General features: G+C 44.3%; 1 protein-coding gene across 6 annotated transcripts in view; it reads left to right on the plus strand.

Annotated features, from left to right (window-relative positions):
* Positions 1-329: 329 nt before the first annotated feature.
* Abi (tyrosine kinase Abl) overlaps positions 330-22,512 on the plus strand; it is a 46,958-nt gene continuing 24,775 nt past the window's right edge. Inside the window, exons 1-6 of one of the 6 annotated variants that reach the window (XM_075692152.1) lie at positions 330-464; positions 925-1,064; positions 3,417-3,579; positions 9,979-10,217; positions 12,921-13,107; positions 15,634-15,843. In XM_075692152.1, coding sequence (XP_075548267.1) covers positions 936-1,064; positions 3,417-3,579; positions 9,979-10,217; positions 12,921-13,107; positions 15,634-15,843 — 928 coding nt within the window. In that variant the 5' untranslated portion in view covers positions 330-464; positions 925-935. Of the gene's footprint in view, positions 465-638; positions 796-924; positions 1,065-3,416; positions 3,580-9,978; positions 10,218-12,920; positions 13,108-15,633; positions 15,844-22,512 lie in introns of those variants that run through there. The other 5 variants (XM_075692155.1, XM_075692151.1, XM_075692154.1 and 2 more) reach the window with 5 other exon arrangements.

A 22,512-nucleotide genomic window follows, 5' to 3' on the forward strand; every position in this document is an offset into this window, starting at 1 on the left:
CCTTCGAGTATTAGTATGATAGACAGCGCCAATAATAATAAATACGGTTACATTATATTTCAAAGTGCACGAAAGTTTTCTGCAACAAAAGAAACTGCAAATATGTAAGATTATAAATATTTCAATTTTATTAAAAATTCTCAGGGAGTATGAAATGTGGACACCACAATGCAACCTTAGTAATCGTTTCTTTAGTTCTAATTACATAAATTTGTAAAAGTTATATTTTAAGTTTAGTATGACTAAAAAAAAGCAAGTATAACTGGGCTAGCTTTATCGATTGCTACCAAATGACTTGACGCTTGACTGGCTTGACTCTCGAGTGGTTTTGAGGGAAAGTACGGGAGTTAGCCGCCAGGGACATATGTACTCTGATGTAGCTGATGTTCGACTGGGCGTACCCAACTAAACTAAAGCTTACTGGCGAAGACTGTTGTAATATTTGCATACAACCTACCGATTTGGTGAGTTCATTTTGACGAGACGCCCACTGCAATAAAGGTTTACGTAGTCCGCGAGCGTGCAGCGTGGCTTGCTTGTCCGTTTATGTGCTGTAAGCCTAACTGATTTGAAGGGACGTGACACTGTCACTCCAGTCCCTTTCGTGCCGGAATCGTCATAGCGTTCCTTATTTATTCACACATTGTCAGGCATTGTGTAGTTTCTGGCCTTGCTATTTTCTGGCATGCGTAGGTGAGGCATGACGTAGATAAAGCGCCGTATGCCGGCATGAGTAACGGAGCCTTCTAATCTCGCGAAATGAATGCCGAATGCTGCACCTTGTTGGTGCATCGGGTCGGTAAATGCTTCGTTGAAATCACCTGAAATTTTCTAAGCTACAACTGATGTCATCAGACTACGAAGGCGTCCTAGGGCGTTCCCAGTCTGCGGTGCAGCATCATGTCTTTAAATTTTCCTTTTCAGTCGGCCTCAACATGCCTTCCGTCATGGCTGATCTTATGACGCTCATCCAGCACGAAATTCCCGATGGACGGCAAAACATCCATGACAGCCACACCAATCTTGAAAAGGTTGCGGAGTACTGCGAGGCCAACTACTTTCAGGTACTGGCACCCGATACTTGGCTCGTCGTTCTCGAGTGCGCGGTTAGGTTGTTTGGAACGCGTGGTGAATGATCATATGCATACGGTGTTACAAGTTCTTCAACGTGGTTGTTCGTGTCAGTGGAACTTAATCAGGCAAACAGATCAGGACACACGGACAGAAAAAGCACTGAATCGAAAATTAGCATTAACACCCTTTGCACATGAGACCTGTTGTGTAACTGCGATGTCAGATTTCACTATCAAGATCGAAATGGTGCATGAAGTCTGTAGAAGTAGCAAAAAAAAAAGAAGAATAACAGCCAGGATTTCTAGCTACTCTGAAAACCTGGAAAAGTCATGGGATTGTCAGGGAATTCTTCGATTTGTTGAGTAAAGTCATGAAAAATTACTTATAAACTGCACAAGTTGCAAACTGTATAGTTGGTTCGCCGCAATGTTATTAGACATATTGCAGCACAGCAAATTATCTTTCCTGCACAATACTGTTTCAATCATAAGAATAAAGAAATTGTTGCATAAATTATGTGCAGCATGAGCTTGCAAAACAGCACGGCCTTCTACCACAATGCCATTGTTTACATGTAGGACTTGCCTTACGCAAAGCATCTTGTATGTTGCTGTGAAGGATGTTGATAGTGGCAGGGGTGGACCTGGCACATCGGGTATATTGCAACGACGAACTGAAGGCCTTACTTTGCCGAAGAGCAGTATTCTTTTTCAGATGAGTTGATACTGAATAGTGGCTGCATTGCAGCCGATAGAAAAACTCGGTTATTAGTTTTTATCAGTGTTACAAATCCAGTAGGTAGCGCTGTTACTTTATGCTGGTCACACACGTGGGGAACATGTGGAGACATTTATGGAGGAATGTGTTGCACACAGCATAAACCTAAATCGCAGAGGTGCCATGACTGCTGAATTAATGCGTTTTGTTACTGTTGAAAACCGGTTATAATGTGTCTTCGTTGGCTACTATAGGGCAGCCATGCGACATAAACCAAATCTGCCGCAATGAAGTAAGCTTCTGCTGCAGCGCTGAAAAAGGTCCATTCTCTTGAAAGAAATGCCCGTACAGAGCAGAAATTTCAACTCCCTAGTGTGCAGTGCTTAGCAGGAAAATGCAATAGGAAGGACAACGTGGCATTGTGGTTAAAGCCACATGTTCAGCACTCCTTCAGCGCTTTCACATAGGAAAAAAACGCTGTTAGCAATCGCAGTAAACTTCTGAGACTCAATGACAGTGAGTGGAGCAGTGACACAACTTTAACATTCTTTTCCTGCAAAAAAAAAAAAAAAAAAAAAATTGGTCACTGGTCTATGACTAGTCACTGGTCTGTAACTTTTTCGAAGAATCCCTTTTGCACAATTTCACTTGATATGTTTGCTTGATGAGTGGTCTTTGTCTACAGTCTTTATATATTTATTCAGATTTTATCACGGCAGCATTACACACCTCATAGAGCCAGATCAAAGCAGTCGTTGAAATTTTGGATACCGTGTTAGGTATCACTTGATCTCATTGGCCATGGTGCTTATATGGTGTTGCAAGTGATAATACAGCCACGTAATCCTAAGTGCATTTGCCCACAGAAGTTTCAGAATTTAGAAACAATTGGTGCCTGGCACAGGTGCACAGGCTAAAAATAGGCGTTTAAGATGTGAGATGACATATGTTCGATGCTTTCTCCCAAAGTACTGCCGATACAGATGCTGCCACTATGGGAGCCATCAATGGGATCACCATTGGAGTTAGGCGCGTGCGTGCTGACCAGCCAAGTTGGAATTATTGAGTGCAGGGCAATTTTAGGATCAAAATAAAACTAGCTTGGTCCATTAGAATTGTATGGGTGCTAAGCTAGGCCCTTCAATTGGGATGGCATTAACCAAAAAGTTTAATTATCCATAGTCAAATCCACACAAGTATACTGCATTTAGATTTTTTCTGGTGCTAGTGTAAGGTGAAAATTTCCCCAAGTTTTGTTTCTTCTGGATTGCCCAATTTTTGGATGTGAGAAAAAGTGTGGTGAAAAAAGCAGTTGGTCTTTTGATGTCTTTTTTTTTTGGCATGGAATATATACTGTGCAAGGAATTCGCTAGACATCCGGAATAAACAACATAAGGGGACATATTTCAGCCACTTGACTGCAGTAAAGCTTAGACTTTCCACACGCTTGTGCAAGCTTGGGAGTGTTGCTGCATGGCAGTTCAAGCTGCCCTTGTAACAAACATTTAATGTAGTAGCAGTCAATCTGGCTGATGGGCTGATTCACCATAAGTTTGAAGGCCTTGTTAAATGAAAGCACCTGTGTGATGCAGACACTGCACGTTTTTCTGTCTCCTGCTATTTAGTCTGAGAACAAGCATGCAGCATTGGAGGAGACCAAGAAATTTGCAACACAGTCTCTGGCCAGCGTTGCCTACCAGATCAACACACTGGCGTACAACCTGTTGCACTTACTGGACCTGCAGACAGCTCAGCTCTCCGAGATGGAATCTCACATCAACCACATAGGTGGGGTTCTTGGTGTTGTGTGAACTTTATTTTTGCTAATTTTTTTGTACCTTACTGGGTTGCTTATCTGGAAAGGGAATTTCTCATTATATTTAATAAATGTAATTTATTCACAAGAAAGCTTCTTGGCTTCATTAGCTTACGGTTTGTCTGGATTTTGGAAGGGCTCTCAGTTAATACTTGCCAAATATGTTTAAATATTGACTATGTCAACCGTGCCTTCATTCAACAAGTACATGTATATTAACGTTCTTCATACATTTATGTGTGCTATACATGTTTTAGTTCAACCACAAATAATTAGACAATTTGGCATGCCTGTACCGAGCCAGAAAGTGGAAGGAGAGTTCGGTACTTTTTGTCCTGATTGCAACCAACTTAATTCTAAGGCCTATTTAAGTACCCTTGCTTTATTACTGCAATTACTCACTTCTATCACTTGGATAAATTTATGTACCCGTTAGAAATAATACAAAGTGAAATGTTACAATTCGTGAAGTGTTTCCTAGAGACAGGAGCCATGGTAATGTAAGGATTCTATTCCTCTTAGTATTTTCCTTGGGCTTTGTGAACGATCTGAAAGGCACTTAGCTTACATTATCATCGTAATAGGCAAGTCAAGAGCGGTGAATAATGAGGAAGAGGAATAGAATTGAGCATAAGAAATCCTACAATATACCGGCTGAGTGTCCACCTCATGTGTATAGATATTTGCTGCAGCAATGCTGCCTGCAACTTTTACAGTCATTCAGCAGAAATGTGACCCACCCTGGCGGCGCAACGGCTTCGGCATTGCACTGCTTAGCCCGAGGTCACGTGAACAAATCCCGGCTGCAGTGACCGCATTTCAATGGGGACGACATGCAAAAAACACCTGTGTACAATGCATCGGGTGCATGTTTAAGAACCCCAGGTGGCCAAATTAATCCACAGTCCCTTGCTACAATGTGCCTTATAGTTATATTGCAGTTCCGGCATGTAATACCCCAGAATTTAGTTAATTTTATGCACAGGTGTTGCATGGCTCAATGGGTACAACATATGCAACTATATACAACATATACAACTTCTGCAGCTGCATGTCTGCTCATTTCTCACATGTGACTCCCTTGTTCACTAGAACGAAGTGGGTCAATTGCGTTAATGAAAAATTTGGAGTTCCGCGTGAAGGGGAAGCATTGAAAGCAGTCGCAAAGTTTAGAGTTACACTCAAGCTTCTCGCACAATGTTCTTGCAATACGCAGAGGCAACATGTTGCAATGCGGCAAGGGAGATGACTGCTGCAGCGCTGCAGGAAGAGTGTCCTGGCAGATACTAGACATGTCGCAATGCTGGCACGATGAGGCATGCTGACAGCAGTGTTATTGGCATCACATATTGATGGTGCACGAGATGAGGCTGATGGAAAACCATCGGCATTTTTCAAAGCCCAGTGAAAGGATTGGATAGATTTAGCTTGACATTTGCTTGTTCGTTCGAATCGCACCAGTTTATGCACAGCTGCGCAGCATGAATGCTAATTGCGCACACAAGATGTTCATGCAAGCGGTGGAAAACAGAGCACTGCCCTAGCTCTGGCAGAGCCAATTGAGCAGAGCATGCTAGTGCCTCCACTTGACTGTCACCTTTGCAGTCAAACGTGCTGCACATCTCTGGATACCTTCTAAGTTTCCAACTGCTGGGCTGCTCCTACGTGACAGCATGGCGGCGGCAGCATCTACGGCAGTGGAGCCTAATACGCTTTGATTGTCTATATAATTGATGTCATGAGTGTCTGTATAGTTGATGGCAGAATAAAATGCCACAATTGGTTACGTAGGTAGCAGATCTGAGTGGTGTGCTAGCCCTGTTGGGGCATGTTGGCAGGGCCTTGCATCAGATTGGATTCCTAATATGTGCAGGAAGGAAGATGATTGGTGAGCTAGTGCTGAGGGTTGCGTGTTTCTAATTACAGTAGACTCTCGTTAATTCAAACTCGAAGGGACCCCAGGATTTTGTTTGAATTATCAGGAAGTTTGAATTATCGGAAGTTCTCGCATATATGACTCTGAGCAAGATTACAGTGCACATTACAATTAATTATCCACTTAAATCATATTTTAAACATTTCACTCTTTAATTACACAGTAAGAACAGAGCAGAGGTGAAGGATCCAGAACAAGTTTAATGGAAATCTATGGCTGACTAGACCGTTTGAAGAAATCATGAATTGTTGATTGTTTTTTCTTTACATGTGCATTAAGAACAAAGTTCTCTATTCCATTAAGAGCAGCCAGTTGTTCTTGAGAATTTTCTTCTACAGTCAGAAATTTGCGGACCTCGGCAAGGTAGTGGAAGGCCTGTGCTGCTGTCACAGAGGATTGCTCTTCTGATTCCTCTTCACTTTCGCTGCTGTACTGTGCTGGCAGCACCTCAGCCACCAAGTCGTCCAGGGTGTCTTCCCTGCACACGCAGAGGTTATCATCGGCAGCCGCAAATTCACTGAGGTCAGCAGCTGTGTTGTGTGCTTGGAGTGCAGAAAGCACTAGCCTTGCTTCATTGCTCTCCATTTGGAGGCAGTCTTCACCTTCATTTCGAGCGCAGTCAGGCAAGGTATCACTGGTGTGTGGCCTGGTATGCGGAAGGCATGCTGGAAGCAGTTCCGTATCGTTGCCGATGTTACTGCACTCCTTGCGTCAGCTAGCATTCCCACAGACGACAGCAGTGTTACGCTGTACGACATGGAATTATCCATGCATATTAGCATCCTCTTAAGGAGTAGCTTTCTGTAGTTTATCTTCAGACATTTGATTACCCCCTGATCCAGAGGCTGGAGGACAGCTGTTGTGTTTGGAGGGAGGAATTCAAGACGAATTGCCTCGAGCCCCTCCACGTCACCGTGAGCGGGACAATTATCCACTATCATCAGCACTTTTCTTTTATCGCGCTTAAACCGCACGTCAAGTTTCCGCAGCCAATCCTCAAACAAAGATTGCGTCATCCATGCACGTGTATTTGCTGCATAAGAAACGGGAAGTGTTCGGACGCCTTTAAAGCATCTCGGACGCTTCGATTTGCCAACAACGATAAGTTTGGGCTTGTGACTACCATCCATATTGGCACAAACCATGACTGTGAGCCGCTCCTTGCTCAGCTTTCCGCCGGTGCAACGTTCCCCCTTGCGACACAATGTTTGCTGAGGAAGGCACTTGAAGAACAGTCCCATTTCGTCAGCATTATAAATGTCAGCCGGGGAGTATTCAAGCAGTAGGCTCTGAAGACGCGTCTGCTGCCAGTCGGTAGTAACCGCCTCATCGACCGCTGCCGCTTCTCCACTTACTGTTTTGAAAGTGAGGCCATGTCGCTCCTTGAATCGCGACACCCATCCATCACTACACTTGAAGTCTTCAATTACAAAGCGCAAAGACAGTTGTTCGGCCTTCTCTCGCAGGATTGGTCCACTTACTGGTAGACTGCAGCTCCGAGTGCGCTTCAGCCAAAGAAAAACTGCCTTCTCAAGCTCCGGATGCGCCGCCTCCCTAAGCCTTTTTCTGTCGGGAGTGAAATGGCCTGCGTTGTTTCGCAGCTTGTCTTTCGCTTTCACAATCGTCAGCGTACTTTTTGTGATTCCATACTTCAATGCCACAGAAGTCTTCTTCGCTCCTACCTCAACTTCTTCTATGGCTGCCAATTTTTCTTTCACAGAAAGGGTTCGGTACTTCCCCCGCGGAGACATGATGCTACCAACGCGGGCGGGCGACCAGGGAAAGAAAAGCGCGAGCGGTCACGCGATTCGGAATCGGCCGATGCTACTCGCGTCACTTTCGCACCTTTTTTTCCTTTTCTCGTGCTCTTTGTTTTTATGTCAGGTTTTACGTCAGTTTCGAGCGCTTTGACAAACGCAGGTGGACAGTCATCATTTCCACAAGTTTTGAGGGTTATGTGTTTTCATTTCGAACTTCCTGCTTTGAACTGGCTAGCAAGCATGCTAGCAAGCCACGGAAATTTGAGCAACAGTGTGCCCTTCGGGAGGCTTTTGTTTTGAACGTTTGTTTGTTAGGCTCTTGTTCGCTTTCTTTTATTTTTTTAGGCCATAGTGCGCTTATGTTAACATTTTCCGCTGTTGTGGTGATATAAGAAGTCAGATTTTTCACCAGTGGTGGCAACAATAGCCGATAATTTTCCGGTATGGACAAGCAAAAAGTATGAATTAACCGAATTGCGGTGTTTGAATTAAGCGGCCTTAAAATACATTGAAAACATGGCGAACCAACCAAAAATTTGATTTTTGTTCGAATTAACCGAAAGTACGAATTATCAGAGTGAATTATCGCGAGTCTACTGTAATACTTAGATAGGCTGGTTGGTTCCTGGCTTGATGAAGCATAAATTGGCACATGGAAGGACGGGACAAAGAAAAAATGCATTGAGGACATTTCCCGAACTTCAACTGAGGTTTACTGCGGGAAAAGTACATGGGCAGCAGTTGATGCACGAAAACACTGGAAACAAAACATAACCATTGCACGCATTGTCAGTGGAATCACAACATAAGATCATCCATGTCATGCATCACTATGGAGCGGCCTGATATGCGAAAAGGTTAAAGACAATTTGTCACAAAAGATAACAAAGACACAAAAGACAACATTTCTTGCTCTTCATTCCCGTGAACTTCGAAGCTTTTTGTGCAAGTAAACCTCTTCTCTTTTTTGACAAATTAAGTGATGCTGCACTAATGTAACCTTCTCTTTCCCTTTTTTATGTGAAATGCCCCAGACAATTTTTTCTTTCTGAGCTTAAATTTTATTTTCCAAGTATGCAAGTGTCAGTGAACCCTGGAGTGCACACCCCTCTTGCAAAGGTCAGCCAAGTGACCCCACACTACGAAGGCCTGCCTGGATGCCCGGTGCTCCCTCAAGTGGTCATTAACGCATCTGCCAGTTTGGCTGACGTCACACTTGCCACAGGAGAGTGGGATTTGGTAAACCTCCTCCATCTGTAGTGTACAAGGTGCCTAGCGTGCTTTTTCGCACTTATGTAATGTTTGTGCATAGTTAACTCCTTGGCACATTTGCGCCAGTTTCTCCGGGGGCAGAGAACATTATGGGAATGCCGCACTTTCTGGCCACGTTCTTCAAGCGGTGGGAAAGGTTGTGCAGGTAAGGCTGACCATTACAAAAGGTCCAGCGTTCACTGACACTTTTATACTCTGAAGTTTTAAGGCTCAGAAAGAGGGAGAATTGTTTGAGGCATGCCTCATATAAAGAGGAAGGAGAAGCTTGCTTTAGCACAGCATCACTTAATTTGTCAAAAAAAGAAGAGGTATACTTGCACAAAAAGCTCCGAATTTCGCAAGCATGAAGAGCGAAAAATGTCAGTGTGTTTGCAAATTGTCTTTAATCTTGTACATATCAGGCTGCTCTGTAGTGAGGTATGACACGGATGATCTTCTGTTGTGATTGCACTGACAGTGTGCACCGTGGCTGTCTCTTTTTTTTTTTTTCAGTGTTTCCATGCAGCAACTGCTGCCTGTGTATATGTTCCGTAGTAAAGCTGAGTTGAAGTGCGGCAGTTGTCCGTCATGCATTCTTTTTGTACCGTCCTTCCACGTGCCGATTTAATCATGATGCATGTTTCTACTCTTCCCGCTTTCTTCTTTCATTTTCTGGCTTGTTGAGAAGTCATTGGCTGCACAGAAATACACAGGTGCATGTGAAAACATTTGCTTGACTGAGACCAATGCACATGACTCACATGTAAATATTTTGACACTATTAATAATTATTATTCATGATTTGCTCATGACATCCAAAAAGAGGTGTTTATACTGACAAATTAAAGGTTATGTGATATGGCTAAGGAACTAAAGTGTGTGTGCATGTGTTTCTTTTTCCTGTCATGGAATTTGCTTTAAAATAAAATAGAAACTAGACCAGTTGTTCTTGCAATATGGTTGAATCACAGCAAATTAGACAAAGGATGTCTTCAGAAACAAGACAGTGTGTGTCTGTGTTCTTGTTTTTATGGGCATCCCCTGTTGGATGCATTGTGAATCACCTGTCATGCATTAAAAGGGAGTAAACAGGCTGTAAACAAAAGTAAATGAAATTAACAAATGTTTAATTTGGTAACTACTACCTTAACAGTGCCAGCTTATGTTAGTGCACTTGGTGAAATTTCAGAATGCGTCAAGTCCGGAATATATTTTAATGCTGAGCTCTTTCATATAATGCAACAAGCTCTAATCTATTCCTTTTTTATCAACATCTGCTCACACCACTGACAAAGCCGAAGAATTGGAAAATAATTGCAATAGAATCGTTACAGTATCCTGACCCTCTTTCATTTTCCTTTTCCATCACTTAGTATCCTTGAAAACTGAATTTTGCCAGAGTTAACCACCTTGCACATATGTAGGCCAGACGGTAATGATCCACAAGGAGAAAGTGGCCCGGCGGGAGATTGGCGTGCTGACGGCCAACAAGAGCACGCTTCGTCAGCACAAGATCCTGGCCCCAGCCAGTCAGGAGCGTCCTGTCAAGTACATTCGCCGCCCCATCGATTACACAGTGCTGGATGAGGTTGGACACGGGCTGCGCACATCCTCAGCGGGGAATGGCGGTGCAAACAAAGCTCGCCGCATCCCATCTTCTCAGGTGAGTGCCCCAAGGCTGGGATGTTGTTCCGCTGGGATTATGTTCCATTGAACAACGTGGGTCTAATGTGCCCCCCCCCCCATCCATTCCCAGCTACACCACTGGCCAGTGGCAAGTGGCGAATTTTCGTCATGGACACACTGCCTAGGCCTAATCCTAATAGATAAAGCAGTGCCTAATCGGCACTGTTTTATCGGGCATTGGCGACTAAAGTTGTGGTTTGGTGCCAAATTGACGCAGATATATTTGCAGCAGCCGTGTGACACTCAGGAAGCCAACAGACTGCCTCACAAACAAAAGCAAGTGCACAAGATGGCAACAGAGTTCTTCACTGCTGCCATGTTTGTGACACCATACAGCGGCCTCTCGTTCCCAGTGCCGTTTGTAAATGCACATGGGCTACTCTTTGTAGCTTTGACCAACCTGTCGCAAGACGAGCTTTGGATTTACATGGCAGGTGACCCAGTTGCATGGACAGCAAATGAACGAATGGAGGGGAGGGAGCATCGTGTGAACTTGCAGTAATCCTCCAGATTTCAGAATTTTTTGCAGGTGGCATATAATGCCGAACCTGACAATGAAATGGTGCGGACAGTGCCTGCTTTTTACCGTTGGCATCGGCTTTGTGCGAAGCATTGATTGCGTGACGTGATGTGTGATCCATTTGTCTGTTGCATAAATTGGCCTTGCATTAACAGCTCCCCTGCCGGAAAGTCGCAATAGCCATTATTTTTTTGAAGAAAGACTGGAAAGCAAAACTTTATATGCAATAAATAAGACTGCCACAAAGCACAGGTTTACTATTAAGCTGAGAAACTCATTGATATTCAGTACAACAGAATGTCACTTATTCATTAGTGTCAAGGGAAATAAAGCACTTGATTTGATGCAACAAAGTTAATGAATAAAAAATTTACCAGACCTTCATATACTATAACAGCTGTTCTCATTGTTGGCAAACTAATTTGGAGTTCCATTTTATAAGAGTAGACTGTACTGTATATCTTCGTTTCTATGTACCTAAGTTACTGATAGCTTGCAACATCCTAGTTATGCAATGCTAGGAGGCTCCTGAGCATATGCAGCACCATATGTTCTTGCCCAAAATTTGTAAGCTGTAAATTTTGTGAAAATCTTTCTGATATTCCATTCGTTATTTGCAATTTTTTTCCTCATTAAATTCAATATTCGATTTGAAATTGCCTACAGTAGACTTCCGTTAGTTCAACACTGGTTAATTAGATATTTGGGTTAATTCGAACCCGGCCGAAGGTCCTGGCCAGTGCCCATGCATTTCTAAGGGTCAACATTTTCGCTATTTCACTCCTACAATTGGCTTTCGCCAGATAATTCAGACTTGACCAGTTTGCAAGCACACACCTCACCTCTATGATGACCCCAATACTGACCCCTTCAGTAGCAGTGTCTCGGTGGACCTTAGGAGACAGTGAATACACTGAACGCACATCTCTAGTCGAAAGCGCTTATTTTCGGCCTGCCCTAGGAAAATTCTTAAGCAATAACTGTAGCTCACAATGTTTGCGCGATTTCTTTTTTTTAGGAAACTTGGCCGAAAATTGCCTGTGCAGTGCAATCGGACATGAAACCAAAACATCCTTCGCAAAGGTTGCATGCTTTTCTGCATAACGCGGATGTATTGCGGCAAAGCGGACTTTAAAAGGGCTGCGTGACGAAGCGGACTGTAGAAAACTGGCTGCCATTGTGCAACAATCTTTTTTGCAAGATGGTTGGGTGCGCACAAAATTTCTATATCGTTTCAGAGCTTTAATGTCATGTCAAAGTTTGCTGCATTGGAGACACAGAACGTGGCCGCATTAGATTTGGAGATGCGTTAGAATCTGGCAAATACTGGCTAAATGAATCAGCAGTGTGTTTTGGCATTTTTACTGTATCTTGTTTAATTCGACCCGCCGAATAATGCAGTCACTTTCGTTGGTCCAATCAGGGTCGAATTAACGGAAATTGACTGTATTGGGCAGTGGCAGGTTTCACCTTGCTGTGAAGGGAAATGTAATGTCTCTCCTTACGACTCTTAACAGGTCTGTTCTGTCGACCTTCCCCACTAGTCATCCAGCTTTTCCTTGGTTATCTCTACCTTTTACACATTAATCTCCCATTAGCCCTTTTCAAATCTCAACGCTTGCTTGATTTTTGTACAATGATTTGCACCAACACTTGTGCCCCTTAGTGTCATTGTGCAGCACCACACTGTGCCAGCTATGCGCACTGGCATCCTGGTAGATTGCAGAGCTGGTGACCTGCAGGCTTTTCGAGAGGCACGTACAGTGCATCTTATGAAATTACTTCCCTTGACTAATTGCAGTGGCAGTGAACATCCGTCTGATGCCTCAATCTTGTCTCAATGTAGAAACAAAATTTCATAATGATTAAACTGATGAAATTCACTTCTACAAAGTGAAAATAGGGGGTGTTCTCGGCACTGAAATTGTGAAAAGTGATGCATTTCATTATATAGGAAATTTGGCTACATTAAAGTGTGCTATATTGAAGTTTAAATGCGTTTTCAGTGTACTACTAGGTATTATTCTTGTTTGTCGCTGCTAGCTGTTACCAGCATGCTCTTGTTTTGCCAAAAGCAGGTACCAATCTGCTAAGAATGTCTCCTGACAGTGCTACACATGTTTGCAACATTATTCAATGGTCCATCTGTTGCTGCGACAGGCTCTGATGAATGCCGGACCAGCGCCAACAACAAAGCCACCGACGCCGCCTCAAGCAAACCGAGGGGTCACCGTAGGGTCTCTGACCCGTGGCTCTCGAGAGTACCGTACACCTGCACCACCGATTGCCCCACCACAGGTGCCTAGCAACTATGCCGCCAACTACCCCCTCGGCCATCCTCGGAGAGGTTGGTATACTGAGCGCGCCAGGTGGCTTCATTTCCATTATCACTTACCCCTGCAGTTGTGGCATCTTACTGCCGACCACATTCAATTCCCAGTCGTAGTGGCCTCATTCCGATGAGGGTAGAATGCAAAAACACTTGCAAATTTGCCACATTTTTCTGCGTATAACCCACCACCGCATATGATCCACAACCCCAATTACAGCAGCCTGGAAAGAAAGAAGAAAAATCCACCCGTATAACTCTCTGAAATAACTGCATACAACGATGCTAAAATCCCTGCAAAAGCTCTCAGTTTACAAATGCACAACTCGTACAATCTTTGGCTAACGCAAAGATAGGAGAATGAGCGACCATGAAGGGCAGAGTGGAGGCTTGGCGTACAAGGGTGGGGTTTCTTAGGAGGCATAGTTTCATGTTAGTATAACTAGAAGGAAATCTGGCGCTGCGATCATTCAACCACCGTGGGAATGATGGGAAGTACAGGCTACAGATTGGCATTCTGTTGACTGGCAAACTAGTCTACAAGTATTTTTGGCAGTTTTGGTTTCACACCAAGTGCTATTGCTATAACCTGCAGTGGGACAGTGCAACGCCAAGCTCTCTGCCTTTGTTCTGTTGCTCGAAGTGGCGATTTCATTTCATCATTTTCATCATTCAGCATTTCAATTTCATCATTCCACCTAGTTTTCTGCTGTGCTTGACTGTACTTCCTTTCCCTTGGAGTCCATTCTGTAGCTCTAATGGTCTATCAGTTATCTACTCTACGCATTACATGGCCTGCCCAGCTCCATTTTTTTCTCTTAATGTCAACTAGAATATTGGTTATTCCCGTTTGCTCTCTTATTCACACCGCTCTCTTCCTCTCTCTTAACATTGCACCTAACATAACTAATTCCAACAATCTTTACACGGTCCTTAGCTTGTGCTCGAGTATGTTTGTTAACCTCCGAGTACCTTTCCCATATGCTAGCACCTGTAAAATGCAATGATTGCACACTTTTCTTTTTAATGACAATGGTAAGCTCCCAGTCAGGATTTGATCACTGGGCTAATGGTTATGTACCCTGTGCATTACATTGGAGGCTAGCAGAGACGCTCAAGAACAAGTTAAGCACCACGCAAAGGGCAATGGATAGAAAAATGTTAAGAGATAGGAGATAGAAGAGAGTGGTGTGGATCAGCGAGCAAGTGTGCATAGCCGATATTGTAGTTGACATCAAAAGAAAAAAAAATTAAGCTGGGCAGGCCATGTAATGCATAGGGGGAAAATAACGTGAACAAGCTCTGAAAACAGGCAAGAACATCATAGAAAGTTTATATCTGTGCCAGATGGCAAATTTCTCACTCAAACCAACTGAAACTTGATGGGGATGTAGCCTAACATATTTACGAGGGACATCATCTCGCTGTAATTGTCTCCAGTAGACCAAGTATACCACAAAACTTCAACAGCTGATCATGTCTGACATCAGCTGCGCGTGGAGTGAACAGTGCTTTTCGCAAAACTGTTCCACAAACACTTGCTGAACTTTTGTGAGTTAGTCAGTAGGGCCAGCAGCAGCAGCTGCGTGACGCAACTTGTTCGCAGAAGAAATAACTGCCGCAGGGCACCAACCGTTCATAAACTTTAGCTTGAGTAGGAAAGTAAGGCCTTCTTGCACTTGCTCATAGGTCTAATGGCAAGCTCACACTTTTCTCACGTCGCACACATTGCTCCACTCACAAGTTGTGTTAGGGTGTTTATTTCACAGACTACTGCACTTGCATCATTTTCATCACTGGTCGACTCGTTAGCTTGCCATGCTAGCAGCTTATTCTCCTATGAGCTCAAAAAATCTATAGCATTGTTGATAAAATCTGACCCTTTCGGTTGAGCAGCAATTGCATGGCTGGAAGGTCGGCATGGCGTACTTGCAACTTCAGTCGAGTTTGTCATACTCCTTTGTTTCTGTTTGTATTTTCCCTTGAACGGTTCGCCACTCCATTTTTTTCCAAAGGCCAAAGTCACATTTTTCTTCAGCGCTCATCATAGTAAACTGTAGATAACAAAACAGAAAAGTCAGTTCACTTTGAGATGATGTGCAACATGTTCAGAACAAAGCCTCACTAAGCAAACACAATTCTGAGATGGCAGTAGCTAACGGCAGTCCCACATTCAGGTCACATAATTTAAAAGGCCAGTGAGGGCTCTTGAAAGACTCGGGAAAAAGTATTTTCTATATATTTTCCTGTGGATATACGTAATGATGGATGCTCCTATCAAGAGAAGAGGGCTGAGGCTACCTCCTGCAAGTGGCAGCACTGGCGTTCAACCATGCTGGTGTGACAGCCACTAGAAGATGAGCAAAAATGTCTGAAATTTGCGATTTCTTAAGCCATCGCAGCTCATTCGGATACATTTTTCACTTCTCACTCCTATATTACTTTCATTCTTGCTGCGCAAAAGTAGGATGTTCAAGCATGATAAAATAAGCTATAACAGAAAAAAACAAAGTAATGTGATTTTTCACCTTGTGTCACCCATAGAGGACATTTGTGCGGCACTCATTGAAGTCCTGTCCATTCCCGAATGTTCACTGGCTCTTCCAGGGAGTGGCTACTCCACGCTGCCAGCGCATGGCCATCATGGGTCGAGCCACCAGAGTTCATTGCCGCCATCCCAGATGACGCCTCCTCCAGCACTGGCCAGTCAGCCTCAAGTGGGTATGGTGCACCCAATGAGTCAGCATACCATGGGTAGGTTTGGCATGTCTGTAGGTGCGCCTACATTTTTGTTTTTGCACTTGTCACATTGCCTTATTAACTAAACGCAACAGGGATGGAAGTGCTGTGTCAATAACGCCATCTTGAACTAAACCATTGAGCTGTGCTAAAATGTTCCAAAACGCTCATTTTGAATTTACCTGCCAAATTTAGTGGGATCTGCATGTTCAGTGGCAACCACACAGCTGTTATCATGTGTTGGCTAGTGTTTAGCCCTGGAATCCAAGCCTAAGCAGTCCATTTCATCGTCGGCACCTTTGGAGTGTGGGTGTGTTTGGTGGTGCATTGTAACTTGGTTGCAAGAAAATGAATGCCCTTCTGTACTCTACAATGCATTATGAATGTTCTATATGAGTCTTACATGTGTGCATACTAATATACAGGCCAGCTAAAGGACAATTTTAACTGGCATTTGTTTGTGGGGCAGTCAGGAAGAAAAGTCATGTTCTCAGCTGAATATACAGTTTGTTCAGCTTGTAGCGCATCAGTTTGGTTATACATTTTAGCACTCGCTTGTGCTCCCTATTGGAAAATCTTGGTCAGTTATTGACAAATGCCATGTGTGTGAGGTTCCAAATCTATTTTGCATGTGCACCACATCTGGTTGAAGGGATGATAGTGCAGCACACCGTCAAACGACCTGCTTGCTTTCAAGAAACTTTGGCCACAAGTACCCAATGGCAACTGTAATTTTCTCACTCAAATTTGGACCCTGGCTGCACTATTTTCTGCCTGACCACACCACATAAAATCAGGCTTTTGCCGCCGTAGAACGGGAGCCTAGGATGTAAAGTTTCGATTTTTTTGAACCTCAACAGCCAAATGGCGGTCGTAAATGTTCCACGAAAATGCAAACAACTGAAAATGCTTTCATGACAACAATGTTCATAATGCGACTCATGCACATCAAGTCCAAAATTTTAATAAACCGTCGTTTACCGTCAAAAATAGGAGTCGCTGTTTAATGTTGGCTTTATGGAGCCTGTGGTGAAGCCGTGAATAAAGCCTGATAATCGAGCTTCTGCAAAATATTGGTAGATGTCGCAGATCGGAAAGCCACTGAACGTTTTCATCTCCTTATTGTTTTCAAAAATATCAGTTTTTCTTTTTTTTTTTCTCAACAAATGGTGGGAAATACTGGCAAACATGCCGGGGAAGTAACTTTACGTGTATTCGGCATTATTTTGCTATCCCAATTGAATGTCATCAAGAATTTAAGAGAGAGCACTACGTGAAAGGCGTTCACTGTTTGTGTTGTTTTCATAGTGGTTACCATATTTCTTGTTCACTGTGCACGAATATGTGTAAAGGGGCCCTGAAGCACCCCTCGGGCTTGGTGAAAAAACAGTTTGCGGATGGTCTACACTACTATGAGTATCTCAGCCAAGTTTTGCAGGCGTTCGTGGCACGAACTCCAGTCACTTTTCTCTCACACTCTCATTTCAACACAAGCCTGCCCCTCGCTCCCTTCTGTATGCTTATTTCATCACATAGCGGATTCCCATACAAGGCTGCTATTGGCCAACAGCTGACGTCAACCAAAAAAGGTGTTTGGATCAGTGTACTTCTTCCTAACGTTGCTGTGTATGTTTATTGATGGAGTTCAATAAACAGGCTGAAGTAAGTGAAAACGTGCTTTCAAATTTCGGTAATATAGTTACGTACTTCCGGAAGAAGCCCGCTATCATCTCCTCATGCTGGGTCACAGCAGCTCGTGTAGGAAATAAACTGTGGCCGCCCTGCTTATCGGTGTCATAGTTGTCAGGTCTCGTCAATTTTGACTAGTTTTGAACTCTCAACTAGCCCCGAACCACACGAAGCTTAACGTCGGGCCATACTCATGCTTGCCAGTGTGGGCTCTCAGGGCCGCTCCAGGTAGATGCCTTGGCAGACTAATTGATAGCGCTTCAAAAATGTGCAAGTTGGATGCGGCTAATATCTATCGGTCAATCTGGTGAAGGACTACACCGGTCCACACTACGTAGCAAGGTCAGACTGCTGCATGTGAGGGCAAACACGCACGAGCCTTGTTGTGCACACAGCAAATGCTGCACATATACACTACGGTTGCATGTAGGTGCGGTCTGCTACGTAGCATAGATACCGTGTCCATCCACTGCAGAGTGTCGCAACAAGTCCACTGGCTAAGCGCACTCCGGCTTGCTGAGAACAGCTGCGTTTGGCTTACGGTTGGCGCATCGTAGGTGCCAAATTCTGAAGTGGCGTCTACGTTAACATCCAAAACCAAGTTTTAACTGCCCACCACAGGGACATTTAGAAGGCGAAGCATTGTGGACACGCCCCGCTCCGCTGTGACCTTCGCAGCGCAAGGAATTGGGAGGAGTGAAAGCATAGCGGAGTCCGTGTTTGATTGCCAATAACTCCGCTTATGCTGAACGCACTGAAGTACGTTAGTAGCAGAGTATTTCCAAAATATCCCATTTTCACTTCAAACGCCTCCTTCTACTTAGATAAAAGGTGGTTCAGGGCCCCTTTAATTGGCGAACTTTATAAAGTTGCCTAATCGATGAAATGTCAATGAAAAGTTGTGGAGGATGTTGAGAATTGAGTGATAACAGCGTTCACATGTGGAATTGAGCCTTCTCAGGCCTTTGCATCTGCATAGAGCGACAGTACAAAACTGGCAGAAATACGGGCATACTTAGTACCATGTAAACGGAAGTGCATCCAGTATTGAATCGACCACTTATTCATTGTACACTGGCCTTAAGATGTCAATAAAATTATCTTCTTTGGATACATTAGTTTTTCAGACATTTGATTGTTCGGACTTATTTTGTACCCCGTGGAGTCCGAATTGTCAGTCGTCATCTGTATAAGCGATAATTCAATAAAAGCAACTACACCATCAGAGCTAAAAAAGTAGAGGGGAAAGAGCACAACTCTGCGAAAGTCTAATACGGGTGTCATGCGGTGCATTTATATCGCGATCGAGCCAGATCGAGATAGAATTTCTTTGTCATGATGGTTTTGTTTGTGGAAGCTGTGGGAGGGAACCAATAGAGTCTTGGTATAGGGCCAGGCATGTGGAAGGCGGCACGGAGTAACATTTACTGGCTTTGTTGCATATTGTGCCATCGCTACTCGCCACTGGTAACCTGCGAGCGCAGCATGTAGGAAAAGGGTGCGCTGACGGAGAGGGTCGCTCGCTCCATTGGTGTGAATGAACTCCTTGAATTAAACTAAAGGTAGTGACATTGTTTTATCTTGCTGCTCTAGCAAGTAAGCCAGGGCAGGTGAATAGGTCCGGGGTTTATCCGCATCTCCCTGTTAGTGGAGCAGAGTTTCACGAGGGTTGCGCTCACGCCATTTAAACAAGCGCATGAGGGTCCACGCGCTGCCGGCCGTGCCTTTTGTTCCCTTGATTTTTTTTTTACCTCCTTGTCTTTCTGTATATTCCTGCTTCCTCCTCCTTTGTTTTAACTTGCGCTTGCACCATGACAGTTGCTCTTTACCATCGTGATTGTAGATCCGGTGATCGCAACGATCGGCAGGCTGCGCAGCGTAAGCATTGTGGACATGCCCCGCTCCACTGTAGCCTTCGCAGCGCAAGGCATTGAAGGAGTGGAAGTGCAGTGGAGGTCGTATTTAGTTGCCAATAACTCTGCTTCTGCTGAACGCATTGAAGTGCTTTTCATGGCAAAGAATTTCTGAAATACCCCGTTTTCAATTCAAGTGCCTTTCTCTACTTCCATGAAAAATTGTTCAAGGTCCCTTTAATTGGCTAACTTCATAAGGTTACCTAATTGATGAGATGTCAATGAAAATGTGGAAGATGTAGAAAATTGAGCGATAACAGCATTTGAAGCAACCTAGGATTTGTACCGGCCTTTATTTTTAATAAATAAAGCTTAGAAGCTAAAAAAAAAAAGTGCTGTGACTGTGACATAGCTTTTCCATGCCAAATATCGCACTAATCTCTACGCAGACCTCATCAGAGATCAGCATTTGGAACAAGCAGCCGCATTTTTTTCTCAATGTGTCAGCAACTTTTGGTGCTTATCTTTGCCCTTTCTGAACCATTACAAGACCACACCCTTGGTTCAGACTTGCACTAATACTCAGCATATCCCACAATGACACTTGCATCTGAGACCACTGATATTACTGGCATGGGGACATGTCACATGGAATTCATTAATTTTTTACTTTAATTTCGCACGCTTTGTTTTGTTTTGGTGTTTTCTTTTTCTTTTTGCTTTGTCAGAAAAGAACGGACTGCACAAGTCTGGCCGCACGTAAACCATATGGAGCCTTTCTGAAATGTCTCCAGTATTATTCTTGGTCACTTACGCATGCATCATCTCCGAACATGCAGGCATATACAGGCAACGGTGTTAGTTGCACTGTGCCAAGAGCAGCATGCTTGCCAGAGAGTCAAGGTGGTTGATCCTGATGCAATATTTGAAGCCAGTCGTCCGAGCTTAACGATGGTTCCAAACAATAAGAGCTGACGCTACTACTTTCTGCGTCCTAATGAAATCCGGACAATTTCACTTCGAAAAACTGAAACTGAACTGCGGAAAAGTGCAATTGTCATGCCTTTAGCAGATGCCCACGGGTGGTGTGGAATTTATGCCTCACTGTTGCGCAAGCATGAAGCAAGTGTTCTTATTAAGCCACAATCTCATTGAAACACCGTGGGCTAGCATGTTGGCTTCTTTGGAATGCAGCATGTGAACTGATCATGCCTGCTCAAGAGTGCCGATCATCTCATTCAAGGTCATGATTGACACACTGTGACCACATTAATGCATCACTGACAGCATCCTAAATGAGAGGGGAAAAAAAATTATGGGGATCCCACGCAGTGTGGGAATCGATGTAAGTGAAGCTTTCTGTACTGCTTGCTTCGATTGATGATAATTAGCAGCGATGTTGACGGCAAATGTTTTTCTTCAATGTATAGCCCAACGCAAGAGGGGTGAGTTGATGTTAAACGTGACCTTGCGTGTACAGCTGCTGTTTGCATAGTACACAGAACACACAAGGCAAGGTGTTTGCTTGCGGCGTTGTTGTGCACTATATTTTGTAACCTCTAAGATGGTTGAGCATAGTCATTCCCTCACCTGGCACATCGCATCGTGGCAAAGTATTAAACTTTGAATTATGGGGTTGTACATGCCAAAAACACAATTGGATCATGAGGCACACCGTACTGGTGGACTCTGGATTAATTTTGACACATTAGTGTTCTTTACTGTGTCCCACATCTAAGTGCGTGAGTGTACAGTATTTATTTCGCTGGCGTCAAAATCTGTGGCCGGGATCAAATTCGGGACCTCGAGCAATGCCATATCCACAAAGCTACTACGGCAGGCACAAAAGTGTTGATTTGGCATGTGACCGCTTCCATAGTCCTACGGTGCTGCTTTAACGTGGCTCTGCTTCTGCACGCCCTGCGTAAGTTGTCGGCTTGACTAATTTACATGGTGTTTATTTTTCAGAAATAACAGAAACGTAGCGTACCATACTGTGAACTTAAATTTATCCTGTTTGCCCGCAACCGTTGTCGTTTCCTTGCCTTCTCAGTCACTTTCCCCCTATGCTCCCTCCCACCTTTCCCCCCTTGTACGGGAACTGTGAGCAAACAGTGGCAAGGCTGTTATTCACTCGTTTCATGACTGCGTCAGTTCTACCCATTCTTGGCCTCCTCTCCCCTCCTCCTCCCCAATTCTATTTAGCTTCCCTCTGAACTTGCATGTAAGTAGAAGGGCAAGCGCTGCAGCTTCTGCAATACTTTTGCCGTATTTACCCGCGTATAACCCGCCCCTGCGTATAACCCGCACCCCTAACTTTGAACTCGGCGGAAAAAAAAAAAAAAAACTCGCGTATAACCCGCACGTTTACCTGAAAAAAAAAAAAAATGAGCGCTAGAAAGATGCAACTCACACTCAGTGATCATTTCGTTTTCAGAACATTTATTCAAACGACCGCCACCACGTCACTGGTTATCCGATTCTTAATCGACGCCGCTCTCACTACTGCCATCCGAGGCTTCATCGCCACTCTCAAAGACGTAGTCGTCCTCGGAACCATCCAGACTATTACTGATCGCACATTTTTTAAAGCTTTTGCGCACCAAATCGGCCGGTATCGCTTTCCACGCATCCACGATCCACTGGCACAGCAATGGAATATCAGGCCTTCGCACGCGTCCCGTCGGTGTGAGGGCGTACATGCCGTCGGCCATCCACTGGGCATACAGCCGCTTCACGTGTGCCTTGAACGGCTTGTTCAGGCACACGTCGAGTGGCTGTAGCATGGACGTCATGCCGCCAGGTATTATGACGAGGTCGGTGCTGGTCTCGGCAAGGCGAGCCTTCACCGCATCAGTGCAGTGGCCTCTGAAGGAATCTAGTACGAGCATCGACCGGCGTGCCAGCAAGGCACCTGGTCTTCGCTCCCAGATTACTCGAAGCCAGTCACCGACTAGGCCACTGTTCATCCACGAATTTTCTTCCGCACGCACAACGATTCCTGGGGGCAGTGGAATGCTAGGTAGCGTCTTGCGTTTGAAAATCACATACGGGCGCAGTTTCGTGCCGTCAGCCAAAGCGCATAGCATGACTGTGCAGCGCAGCTTGGCATTTCCGCCGGTCAGCACGCTGACTGATTTGG

Source organism: Dermacentor variabilis, chromosome 5, assembly GCF_050947875.1.
Source record: "Dermacentor variabilis isolate Ectoservices chromosome 5, ASM5094787v1, whole genome shotgun sequence".
Lineage (NCBI taxonomy): Eukaryota > Metazoa > Arthropoda > Arachnida > Ixodida > Ixodidae > Dermacentor > Dermacentor variabilis.